Source organism: Porites lutea, chromosome 3 (genome assembly GCF_958299795.1).
Source record: "Porites lutea chromosome 3, jaPorLute2.1, whole genome shotgun sequence".
NCBI lineage: Eukaryota > Metazoa > Cnidaria > Anthozoa > Scleractinia > Poritidae > Porites > Porites lutea.
This window is the reverse complement of record NC_133203.1, coordinates 34,141,250-34,154,747: the sequence shown is the minus strand read 5'-3', so window position 1 is coordinate 34,154,747 and position 13,498 is coordinate 34,141,250. Positions and strand designations below refer to the sequence as shown.

Genomic DNA, 13,498 nt, shown 5'->3' with positions numbered 1-13,498 from the left:
AATCAATTGTGGTTCGAGTTAGCGCGAGGTTCGAGTTAGCAAGGGTTCGAGTTATCGGGAGTCGACTGTAGTACTGTGTAAAAGTTCTGCCAAAAAGGTTTTAAATGAATGGTAACACCACATCATTTAAATAATAGATAAAATAAAAATGCTGTAATTTTAGTAATTAATGGGAATGATTGAGAAGGTAAAAAAAAATCATAAATTGATTTTAAATGTATTGATTAAAGGCAAACAACAGATGTCCAGACAGCAAGTTTAGTTATTGTTAATTGTGTTCCTCACATACCTAGTGAAGTATCAAAAGATGCAAACTCGGTGATCGAATGATAAAACAATTATTGAACTCGGTTATCGCAAAATAATTGATCTGTGAGACACTGACAAATCACGATATTTTGCGATAACCGAGTTCAATAATTGTTTTATCATTTGATCACCAAGTTTGTTTTTTTAATGAATATCTTCAGGAAGCGAAGCGATCTGCCATTTTCACGCAAGAGGGATTGCAAGAAAGAGAAAAGCACAGTTTCCTTTTCCCATGTGCAGAATATTATTTGCAGCCAAACACAGTTGGATGGCATTGCGCATGAGCAGACCATTATTTGTAGGCAGTTATTTGTAGGTTACTTGGTGGGCTCTCGGCCAATGAAAAAAAAGAAAAATTTGCTTTGAATGATAATTCTCAATATCAGTATCTTTAAGTGACTGCAGAAGGCTGAACTATTACAAAAATATGCATGGAACTGGAGACAGATTAAATTAAGAATGAATACTATTTTTATAATCTGAATCAGACAGGTCTTTCATTATTGAAAGAAGAGCATCATAAAGATAATCATACCTTTGATGCCAAAGTCTCCACATATCCAGTAAATTTCTATAACTGAAAAGATTAAATTTTTATTATTACTAAGATTACATGTGGCTTGCTATTCACTTCATATTGCTTAAATCAAAAAAGCAGTACAGTCTGCAGTTTTTGTACTCTCCCCATTTTACAAGCACTTGACATTGACTCAGAGATCAACTTAATAACATCAGGCACATGGTAGAATAGAGGGCTGTAATTAAGTGGTTGGAGTCTGAATCTAATGATGCACTTACTTTTCAATCCAAGATAATACTCTGGCATCTTTTGACACTTCACTAGGTATGTGAGGAACACAATTAACAATAACTAAACTTGCTGTCTGGACATCTGTTGTCTGCAAAATCAACACATTTAAAATCAGTTTATGATTTTTTTACCTTCTCAATCATTCCCATCAATTACTCAGAACTTTTACACAGTACTATTTTATTTCTAGGGATTTTTGCAGAAGGGAATTTCTAAACTTTTTTTTGGTTGGCCACTATAGGCAGTTGTTCAATTGAGGTTGTAACTGACCACCCACCCCTCCCCTAAGTCAACATTAACACTTTCTTCTAACTTAAGGCAAAATTGTGACTTAGGGGAGGGGTAGGTGGTCGGTTAACCAGTAACCTCAATTATTGATTGACTGTGAAAGGATTACTTGACAGATTATTACAAACTTGTGCTCCTGTGATCGCATTAGACTTTATCTAATGATACATCTTCTTTCAACTGGCAAGAAATGCAACAGGGATGTGAAAGCTTGACCACTTATAATTTACACAATCATCGACAAAGTTTTTTTACTTGTAGGTTTTGTGCATCTGTGTTGGATTAATCTTGCAAATTCATGATCTACTGGTTGCTCCTGAGCTCAACAACAACAAAACAACTCACCTTATTTACATATTTTTCCAACAAATTTATTCCATCCAAGGAGATTCCTAAAACACAAGAAAAATGTAAAAACACTGTTCATTGTGTACTAGTTTTATTTTTCATTTTCTAGGGCACATAGAAGACAAATGATTGATATTATCACAATAATAAAAGATTCTACACTGATTTCACCTACGCACCTGTTAAGAGAATGCCATCTAAATCACCAGCGTTGCTCATTTTTATAGACAAGTTCTCAAGGAACTGAGATAACTGAAAAAGAAAACATTAACACAGGAAAAATTTAACTTGTGTCTGATTGTCACGTTGAAAACAAATCACAAGGGAAATTATTTTCCCCTCATAATGTGGAATAGTTTTAGCCCTTAAAGTCCCAAGAGTGACCGACATCAATTTTCTCCTAACAAATATCTATGCATTATCAGGAGAAAGGTTAGGAGAATTAATAAACTGGTCACTAAAGGCTATAAGGAAAAATGCTTTTAATTGATCTATGCTTTGCGGAAATGTTGGAGATCAGGCTGGAGAATATGTAGATACTGTATGAAGCCCCCGTCTCAAATAAGTTCCCCCCCCCCCTCCCCTCCTCATTATTCTTCACTAAAAAATGATAGACTCTAATAATCCATCACGACTGTAAAACTCTGTGTGGACTGATCCGGGATGGTTTATTTACTGACTGGAAGTTCGGATTTGATTCTAATCCTCGGCTGCATCCTCTTGTACTTGAGCTTTTCCATTTTGTATTCTAGTTCTTTCAGGAGAACTCCTACTACCGTCTTTTCTAAATTAAATACGTACCCCCCATCAAACAAGCCAAAATGGGCTTGAAATAATAAGCCCCCCAGGGGGCTTACAGAGGATTTACAGTATGGAGCTTAAAACTGGAAATGTGGGTCTTAAAACAGCATACCTTTTTATCAGGGAGGTATTTACACGCGAAGGCAACCCTGTCTTCTATCTCTATTCCCTCTTCAGCCTTAAAGAAAAAACAAAAGACAGCTTAACTAACAGACACCATTTGCCATAAATACAGGTGAAAATGGGAAAAACAGCTAGCAACTGAGTAAAACAAACATGACCGCAAACAATAACCGCATACAAGAAATCATGGTCAGCTTTTTGAAACTACTGGTATATGGCAAACATGTTCGCCTACTTAAAATCTGTGGGCAGAAATAAAGGAACTTAAGGCCTGATTTAATACACAGTGGTATCTTTAGAAGGCAGCTAGCTGACATTACAGAGACAATGTATTTCAACTCCTTCAGCTTTGTAAATAGAACTGTCTCAAACCACTGACTGTTTTCACTATCTACCTCTGATTACCTGGAAACTGACATTAATTTACAGATTTAAGTCCGCCATCGGTGCAACCATTCAAGTGTAGTTACTAATCAGTAATTACTGGACTTTTTAATAAGCGATCCTTTCCTAGTGATCACAGCAATACTGACATCATATGGAAATTAGGCTTTACTTAAAAACCCCTGTAACGCAGAGTTAGCAATGCTAAACTTACATTGAATTTAACTCACCAAAATACCATCAAAGTGATCAGCCTCCGCAGTCAGGAATGAAAATGCTGCCCTTAGGTAAGGATTTTCCATCTGTAGAGAAAGTGCAGTACATTTTTGTTGAGGTTACAACAGTCAACCCTCATCACAAGGACACTGTACATGTGTGAACTCTCCTATAAGCATCCACAACATCCAAAACGCCAAAATATTCCCAGTCAAAGACTTCAAGTTGTAACCTCTCATACAAGGCCGCCTCTTGTAAGCAACTGGTGACTAATTGTTAGGACGACATGCAGTTTTAGAATTTTCCATTGTTTTTAAACTCTTCTAAGTGACGACCTACTACAATGGTCTGATCTTTGTGTTTGCTGTATGTACTTAGCTATTCAGAGTATGAGAAGAACATTTTAGAAACAACATGTATATACATATTTATATTGTAGCCAAAATATCGTATCAAATACATTCTCTCTCAAAAGAAGATGTGTCCAGACTTCTTATCTTAAACAATCTTGCCCCTGCAGTTTGACTCTCGTAAGCAACTACCTCCAGTAAGTAACCATTAACTCTTCGCATTTTGGATGGTCACTTAATTATGGGAGGTTCAAATGTATTACAAACCACAATAGTACAGACAGCAGTTCTAACCCAACTCACCCTCCCCACCACCAAATACTAGAGATTCTAACTACAAACCATCATTTTGGACACAATAACACGAGCAGCATCTCACAACATTTAGATACAGTACCAAGACAATAACGTCCTTTAACCACCACGTATTGATTGTACTTTTGAGCTTTTGTTGCACATCAATCAAAGTTGATGTTTTAGCCTCCAGAGTGCAATACTTTCAAGGGAAATTCTTATCACACCATCCCACAGCAAACTGTCCTTATAAAGGACACTAAAATGCAGTCCTAGAGTACTGCATCCAATAACACGAGCAAAAGAGAATTATTTCGAGTTTTGATGGTAGTGCGGCATCAGCTGACCTGGCCACAAAGACTCCTGCACATGTCCCTCCATAGGGTCTTTTTTTCTTCTGTATAACCTGACAGTGCCATGGCAACCACGTTTAGCGTTGTACCTGTAAGACAGAACAACAGTTGAAGAATGATGTCATTATTATGGCTGGCTCTGTAACTCTTTTTTACCCAATCAGGGCTACATGCTTTAAGAAAAAAAATTTCTTTTTGCCACAAATGATAACAAATTCTTTCCTGACCAAGTTCATTTGGTCAAAATGGCTGCATGTTGGCCCAAAACAGTAACTTGACCAATATCAAGCCATCTTGCCATACCAGTTATCATTCAGCAGTGGAGGAACTTTTATTTTGTATTATTACAATAATTGTAATAATACAAAATAAAATTAAATCCTCCAGTCAGTAATAATGTTACCATGGAGTTGCATGCATTTGGCGACTTTGGTCAACCAACGCAGCGAAACCACTTTTATCTCGCTTAGACAACTTTGACTGCTAAATAGAGACATTTAATAGTTTAGCGATAATTATCCAAGGGTGCCGTTGGTATGGACACTTCAATTTCACAAACAACATCTTCTTTGTCAGCATAGAGTTTTGACAACGGCAAACATGACCAATATATTTTAAATCCTGGCGCCTTTCACATTACTGAGACTGTTGTTTTTTGTTACGTGTAGAATGTCTGTGTTGGTGTATCGGAGTCTAGATTCTGTATCCTGATCTGCATCTTCAGGGGATTCAACATAATGATTGTAAACAATTTTGATAGAAGAACACCCTTGGATTACCTTTTAAGATTCCCTAGAGCAAGATTCCGTTAAAAGTATGGATATATTTCTCTGAGTTGTGAATTCTGGTTTAATTTTATCCTTAGTAAGAATTTCACTTTTCTTCACTTTTGGGTTTGGTGATGTTTGAATGTATGTATTTAAATTTGACACTGATCTTGACTTTCACCTTTTGCTTTCTCTCCTCCCCTCTTCTTTTTCTATTTTTAACCTGTTTTGCTGGGCATTGATTAGGCTTCAGTATACTGTCAATCCAATGGTATATTTGCCTATTTACCTATTTCCAAGAGCGGCACGCTAGCCGCTTAATCCCGCATAAATTAACAAAAACGGCATTCACAGCTATCTGACTTGATGAAATAGCTGAATTTTTTTACTAAAACTGAATGGAAGAAATGCAAGAATATGCAAAACATATTTCTTGATGGATGTTATAAACTTTTTTAGGATTATCTGCAAGAAACAACAGCTGTTTATATCCTGAAACTGTGCTGAGAAATAGGTAAATGATTTGAAGAAAGTCATGAGGAAGTACAAAGCTTGTTAACAACTGAGCAATAGTTTGATTGTGTAATAAAACAATATTGTTGAAGGAGGCTAAGTATGTGAAGAATTATGCAGATCTCAGAGGCTGTTATCCACCTCAGCTGTTCTTCCTCCCAATATCGATACATTATGAAAAGAAAAGGTTAGGATCACCTCAGGGAAAATGCTCTGATCTTTTATCAAATTCTCTCAACTAATTCCTTAAGGAAATGTATGGAGATCAGTTTGGAGAATTTGCATGTGGATACTGGGGCTTAAAGGGTTAAATGCATCCTTCTTACCTGTACCTCCCATGCTGTTATCTCTCAACCTATCTGAGCTCAGTATTTTGATTGCTTCACGGATCTTGTTGTTGAAGAGTGCAACAGCAGCAGCTCTCTCTTGCTGTCCACTTATTTGGAGTCTGATGACAGAAATGATACAATACATTCAAAATCTTAATGATCATGAGTGGAATGCTCCTATGTCATGAAGATGCACTGTAACATTACCAATCAATATCAACACGCATCAACACAGATTTCCAATCACCAATGTTCGCTTCCCTACAAGCTCCACAAAGTTAAAGATCTTTCAAGGAGTACATCTTAGGTTTGTGTAACCACATTTTGAATTTCAAATGGCTTGAAAAGATGTTTCTTTGTCAAAGGTGGGTCAAGAGTTTAGTCCGTTTCATTAAACAGAAAACATTCAACATAATTTAGTATGCAGGTTTTGTGACTTAGTAGCAAAGACTGGCTCCCTTCACGTTTCTTTGCTACCAAGTTCAAGCCAAGGCAACGAGATTTTCCTCCATTCTCTCCTTCCTTTTTTTTTGCTTTTCTCCAGTGATTACCCTCAGAATATGCAAGACATGTTTCACTAGTACTCACTCTTCAAGGAATTCTGACAAAGGCTTTCCAGCACTTTTGAAGTCCCACCCACAGAGAGAAAGAGCCAGCTTTCTATGGATGATAAAAGTAGTGTGATATTCATAACCTTCACAAAATGCTGCAATAATGTAGGTGAGTAATTTTGTAAAAAAAAATTACTGTAACTAGTTAATGTTAAGTTCAAAATGACAGTCATCCTTTTGTATGTAAGGATAGAGACAGTTGGAATGGGGTATACTTGGGGCTGATATGTCCCATGAAATCTGTACCAGAAATTCTCTGTTTCATTCGTTTACTTCTAATGCCCTCTACACTGGGTGTGGTCATGGTTGTTAAAAAAAATTGCAAATTGTTTTGTGAAAAAATCGTAAATAAATTCTGTAATTTATTTATCCATGAAACACTTATGGAGTTCTTAAGAGCTTGCTTCGATGTGTCAGCAACATTCCAGATCAAATTGGAATTTGGTAGTGTTGGTTTTTGGGGAGAAAGAAAAACTGGATAACCTGGAGAAAAAACTCTCGGAGGGAGCAAGCGAGATAACTAACAACAAACTCAACCCACATATGACTGTCAATGCCCAGTAGAAGGTGAGAGCTCTCACCACTGTATTTTTGCACCAGTTTGACTCCAGCATCATTTCATTTTGCACCAGTATAGAATTTACTACATCAATAATATCATGCAAAGACACACTTGTCTACACACATGCGTCATTTTATTTCTCTCACCTCTCATCGCTAAAATACACAGGAGCTACAAGACGTTGTTCTTGGTATGAGTCATTTCTGACCCTAGCACATACAGCTACAAAGGGAACATTGAGTAATAAATTGTAAATCATCAAGACATATTATTAATTTTCCGTCTGCGATAGGGACAATAGGTTATGAAGATGACCTCTTAGAAATAAAGATTAATTGCACCTGGGGCCTCTTGGAACCTTTCTAAAAGACCCCTATCAGGGCTGTCATTAATTTTTGGAGCAGCCGTAGCAAATAAAGATTTCAGCCGTAACATCTCCCCAAAACTTTATAGTGTCGCCTTTAGCTTCCCACTTTGATCACCAGTAACATCAAGTGAAGTGAGCTCAGCAGTAACAAGTGTTATGGGTTACAGCCCTTAATGACAGCTCCTGCCTATGGGATACCAAAAGGGTAAAACTCCAACACACAACTTGGCCTTGAAAGAATGACATGAAATGACAACAAACAACACAACAGTGAGTTGAAGCTGCAACAATGATGAAGACAAGCACAAATACAGGAGTAGTGACTTCCTCCCCAATAACTGAAACAAACGATGTTGAAATTCAGACTTGAGACATGATGCCCACTAAGAGAGTCTCAATATTGTATTGCTGGTTTAGATCAAGTTTATTTTAACCCCTAAGAAACACCAATCCCATGAAAAACAATAAGCTGGTCCTGACAGCCAATTACTTCAACAATTAAGATGATTCAACTGAGTGACAAATTCGTTATCTGCCAAGACATCTAAAAGGTACCACAAGAACTCTAGTGGCAGTGACTGGGGGTTTTGGCAACAATGTCATTTTGATAGGGGAGTCCCCCTGCCCCCTACTGGGATCTCAAACACTGTAACAATAAAATTAATTACCTCCAGCACTGTTTTCTCCTTCAATAATAGACTTGATGCCTTCATATTTAATACTTTTAGTTTTCTCTGAAAAAAAAGATGATTAGATTCTTAAATAACAAAAAGGAAGAGGACAAAAACTTTGTGCAGTGCAGCAATAATATTGGTCCATGCATCATCCATTGATTTCAGGTTATAGAATGATAAACTCCCAAGTCTCTTGGTAAATTTGATAGGTCTATAAAATTAATTATGTTAGCATGATTGAGTAAATCATAATTTTGATTCATTTTAAGGACCAAGGATTAGCACTGTTGAATAGTGGGTGGCCTTCTGTGTGACAGGAGGTTCTGATTTCGATTCCCAAGTATGGTGTGACCTCAAATCCTTGTTTCAACTTCTCACCTTTCTGTGTAGTTTTATGTAGCTTTAAATTCCTTTAAAATGGGACACTGGTGGGAAGAGGGGGTAAAATAAGAGGATTATCTACTTCATTGTCAGTCTAATGGGTACTGTTATAAGTTACCGATGCAAAATATACCGGTAGTCCTTTGCCATTTTTTTTAAACTGAGCTCTCAGCATGAAGAGGCCCCCTCAAAATCAAGCACTGCATCTTACATGGTTTTGATGATGGTATGAGGGACTAATGATGATGATGATCTTGAGTAGGATCAAGACCATATACAAAGAGAAAAAACTTGGTGACATACCTTGCTCCCTTAAATTCTTCACACCTGATTCATGATTAAGGTTGATTCACATTCTGGCAATGGCTGGGTAAAACATTTACTTAAGCAACTTAACAGGCCTTCTACTCAGTAATGAAACCCCAGTGTGTCTTCATACAAGTAGTATTTTTAGAAATAATAGAGGATATTGCAAGGTCATGCAGAGATACAAAGTTTTATTTCCAAATGTTGAAAATATTCCACTCATTCACTTTTGAAAACAAGAAAAGGAATATTTTATATCCCCAAGTAACCTGTTTTATTATATAATCACCAAATGAAATACCAAAGCATTTCTGAATCACTTTGATACATATTTGTTTTGGCTGCAAAAGGCATGACTTATCATGCCAACTCTTTTTATGCGTGAAGATAACAAGTCATTTTCATGTGTACGGACAACATATTTTTGCAAGAAAGCTGACCTGGTATTTTCAGTGATAGTTGTATAATAAAATTAATAATAATATTAATTCTCTCATGGCTGTTACCCTGGGTTTTTAAAATAAGCACAGAATCATTTACCAGTATGTATGGTGAAGAAAACAAACTAGTGATCTATGTGAAGATATGTGCTGTGTTAAAAAAAGATTTTGATAAACTTGATCAGCCAAGGTTGTTGCAAAAGTCTCCTTAGTTAAAGAAAATGACCAGAATACGTGTTCTTAGATAAACTGGAACAGATGTATTCTGATTATTTTGATTATCCATAATCCAGAGCAGCAGAACATTTAACACCAACAAATAAAAAAGATACGAGAAATCCATGACCATAATTTAACTAGTTTGGGATCATCAGCTACTATTTTTGCAATGTCTTGTATCTGGAAATTACAAAATGAAACAGTATGAACAATAATTGTTTAAAAAGGAGATGGAAATGTTTAAAATGGGAATGGGTTACAAAACTCTGTGGGGGGCTTTGTCAAACTGTTTTTGAACAAAATTGCTACCCCGCAGGTTACAAACATAATTATCATTAATTTTAACAACTGAATGCATGGAATAATAATTATATATTCAAAAGTATTCTGCACACAGCACAAAACAAGAGACAGAATAATATATGGGAATCTTCCAGCAATATCACAAAAATGCTCAGGCACACAACAATGGAGAAGGAGGTCATTTCATCACTTCTCATGAGGAACCCTAAACTATACAATGTAGACTGTAGTGCCAAGTATTCTTGTACAGGCTGGAGAATGATGATGATGATGATGGCAACAATTATGAGAAACAGTTCATAGCTGATGCCCCCTCATACTAAACAAGGCTAGCCAGACATAAGGGTCTACTTCAACTACGCTTTGCAAAGAATTTTTGTCAGTGGGTACTGACAAGACAGACCAATTAACACATGACAGGGACATTAAGCCAATAGTGCACAGAATGACCCTGCCTAATAAAGGAGGAGAACATCTGCGTGGAGAAAAAGCACCCTTGTTGACAGTTAAGAACCTAATTATCATCAGCCTAACAAGATCTATGATATAAAAATATTACCTGCTGATGTTCTATTCCATATCCTGCAAATGCCCTTTTCTTCATCTTCACCGAAATGTCTTCCTCCACATAAGACTCTGCAGGCTGTCACCACATCAACAAACACAAGTATAAAAACAGATGTGATTGTGAAAACTACTGTTAACTGTTAACCTGTAACCAATGGTCAGCTGACAGTGTTTTGGGGCAGCTTTTCTTTACAGTTACCTAAATAATTGTTAGTAATTAACCCAATAAACAATTTGAATGAGGAAAAAAGGACTGGAGGTATAGGGTAACTATGTACATGAACTAAGAAGATTTCCTCAAAATACAGTTGACTCTAGATAACTCGAACCCTCGCTATCTTGAACCAAAGTAAATTTTCCCTGGATTTTCTTCATACATTTACTGTAATTTTACCCTCAGTAACTCAAACCCTCGTTTGTTTATAATTTTACCCCGGATAACTTGAACCATAATATAAGCACATGACAAATTGGGAAGAAAAGCTGTGTACTGAAGTCTGCAACATTGAATTTATTTTATTTCAAAACAACTGTGTCAATTCTTTGTCTTTCCTTTCTTGTCACTTCAGTTCAAATTCAGTGCTCATCCCTGTATATTAACATTTTTACTAATTCTTAAGAAGGACTTTATAGGGTCAATCTCTTCATTTAAAACTTTTTATAAGACTTATATGAATAGCAATGGTAGTAGTAGTAGCTATTAGTTTAGGAATTTATACGTGTTAACACGCCCTCCATGGAAACATGCCAAGTGTTGTCATGGGGCTAGCATGTTTCTAACTACCTACCTACTAGACTAACCTGTTGGGAACATTCCAGTAAATGTTTTCCACATCCCCATGTGAGATGTGAGCTGGGTGCCCATGCCTGTAATTAAAACAGGAAAAACTAAGGCATTGAAATTATTTTTGGTCCAAACAATTTAATCAACAAATTTTTGTGGTAGCATGCTCCCAAATAGGCTTTCCAGCTGTATTGCCTAACCAACAGCTGACTGTTTCTATTACAATTTTAACGCTTTCTTTTGTGTTTGTCATGCACTAATCGAAGAAAATAGGGATCAACGATAGGTCATAAGGAAAATTAAGAAACTCGCAGTTGATTCAATGAACTGAAAAATTATCTGATTGTATCAAAGATCACCAATCGAAACAAATTTGTGAAGTTCACTGCTGGCTGTTTTTTAGTTGCTCATTAGAGTCATTTGTCGCTAAGAAAATCCCATGTCATCCCTTTTCAGGCTCATGCATGTCACCTATCACTTTTACCCCTTGGAAGCCTGGCCTCACCAAAGGTCTTCTCTCACATGTTGTGGGATGTTTTGGGGACTGGCTGCAGTCCGAGCACATCTTCAAATCAATGAAAGGCTAAAGCAGGGGTTACTATAGAGATGCAACCAAACCTAGAAACTGTGCATGAAGGTCTCTGGTACAAAGGGGACGTTACTTTGTGGTTCTTGCTATTCCAGTCTTTTTCCAAAATAACTATTATGGAAGTTTTATTTTAATTCACAGGAGCAATACTCACAACTGATATTCTTTCAAAAATTGTGCAATCTTGTATGTGTCCTGAAAAATGATAATAAATAATTGAGAATACATAAAGAAGTGTGTGAGTGTAGAAGCCCAGAGCAGTTGTGCAGGTCTACCAATCCCCTTTTTTCACTAACAGTTACTTGCAAATGTTGCTAGCCTGTCAGACAACTTGTCAATCAAATGTAGTAGCAAAATGGTAGCACCACTAGCCCCCGTCCATTGCGCATCACTCTAGTCACACCCTGTAAGGACAGCTTCTCAAAACACTCACCTGAGGGAGATATTGTGAGCATGTGGTTTTCTTGAGTAGGATGCCATGAGAAAGATGATACAGCAGCTCGTGAGGCTAAAAAACCATGATAAGTGATACAAGGAACAGTAAGAACATTTCACAATAAGATAAGGCTGTTTTGCTTTTACACGGGCACTACAGGTTGCAGGCATTTTTGTCTTAATATCAATACCTTTTCCCTTGCATGACCTTCATCTACGATAATGCCAAACGAATACTTTTCAATTGAATCAATATTACAGGACGGGGAAAGGATTTGCCCGATACACAATAACCACACAACTTAAGACAATTTATTATTTTTTTTATCTTTGAAACTAATTGTCTTAATAAGACAACCTTAAATAGTTTCGTTACACTTATAAACAGCATTTCTGTAAAATTTTCCAAAAGTTTAGGCTTGTCTAAATCTTAATTCTGACAGGGCCAAAAAGTTCAAATTCTGAAAAAACTATTTCCTTCCCACTCCTTTATCTCTTTAGAATCGGCCTCCTTTGCTAATTCCAAAGCGTTTCCTAGTTAAAGTTTAGTCAAAATTGAAGTTGATTTCTAGGCAACATTTATGGCGTACTTTCCTTTAACATCAGTAGGAAAACTTCTTTATCAAAGGTGACTGAAACCAAGCAAGAGCAGGAGAGAGTTAAAAATTACTTACGCTGTACACTTCTTTCTATAAATGATGATTCTGTTTCATAAACAACTCCGTAGGCTGGAGACCCTATGGTAATAACAGAAAACAAGACATTTGGACAATAGTTCTTATCCCAGAAATACCACTCAATCATTCTGAAATGCAGGATGAAATTAAGATATGTGGAAATTACAATAGAATGGCTTGACACAATATTTGACAATCAAGCCTACTTGTACATATCTGTGGATACATTCTACCCATCACTTTCAACCAATTTAGCCAGATTGATCAACCAATTAATTTTTCATTTCATTTATTGATAAACAATTATACAAGAATGAATAGCTCAAAGATACACTACCCATGAAAAGTGAGCTTTGGCCATAAATCAAGGTAAGTATTAATATTATACTTTTAAATGCAAGTACTACAAACAGAGTTACTGAGTAAAAGGAAAAAACTGAAAAGAACAGATTAGCAAGCAATGTTAGTAAGTGCGAGAAGTGTATTGACTCATACGGTTACAACTAAGTAGAACTATCCAGTGATAATAATTTGTAGAGGAAAGTGAACATGAAAAGAAAACTAAGTTAAAAGTATTACAGTTATAGTAAACAATAATAAATTGTGGGCATTCTATTATTCAAAATTAACCACAAATTTTTTTAAACAGAATGCCAAAAAAAAGACTAAAATTAATACTGAAAATGGTTCATCCTAA

The 13,498-nt window shown here is 36.3% G+C and overlaps 1 protein-coding gene across 1 annotated transcript in view; it reads right to left on the bottom strand.

Annotated features, from left to right (window-relative positions):
* LOC140931005 (GATOR2 complex protein MIOS-like) overlaps positions 1-13,498 on the bottom strand; it is a 36,589-nt gene that overhangs the window by 5,091 nt on the left and 18,000 nt on the right. The window contains exons 14-31 of the mRNA XM_073380751.1: positions 12,799-12,861; positions 12,123-12,197; positions 11,844-11,884; positions 11,118-11,183; positions 10,309-10,392; positions 9,560-9,626; positions 8,785-8,808; positions 8,095-8,160; positions 7,206-7,281; positions 6,475-6,546; positions 5,884-6,005; positions 4,272-4,366; positions 3,295-3,366; positions 2,670-2,735; positions 1,936-2,008; positions 1,754-1,800; positions 1,108-1,208; positions 845-886 (exon numbers count right to left, since the gene is read on the bottom strand). Of these exons, the coding sequence (XP_073236852.1) occupies positions 845-886; positions 1,108-1,208; positions 1,754-1,800; positions 1,936-2,008; positions 2,670-2,735; positions 3,295-3,366; positions 4,272-4,366; positions 5,884-6,005; positions 6,475-6,546; positions 7,206-7,281; positions 8,095-8,160; positions 8,785-8,808; positions 9,560-9,626; positions 10,309-10,392; positions 11,118-11,183; positions 11,844-11,884; positions 12,123-12,197; positions 12,799-12,861 (1,252 nt within the window). The remainder of the gene's footprint in view (positions 1-844; positions 887-1,107; positions 1,209-1,753; positions 1,801-1,935; positions 2,009-2,669; positions 2,736-3,294; positions 3,367-4,271; positions 4,367-5,883; positions 6,006-6,474; positions 6,547-7,205; positions 7,282-8,094; positions 8,161-8,784; positions 8,809-9,559; positions 9,627-10,308; positions 10,393-11,117; positions 11,184-11,843; positions 11,885-12,122; positions 12,198-12,798; positions 12,862-13,498) is intronic.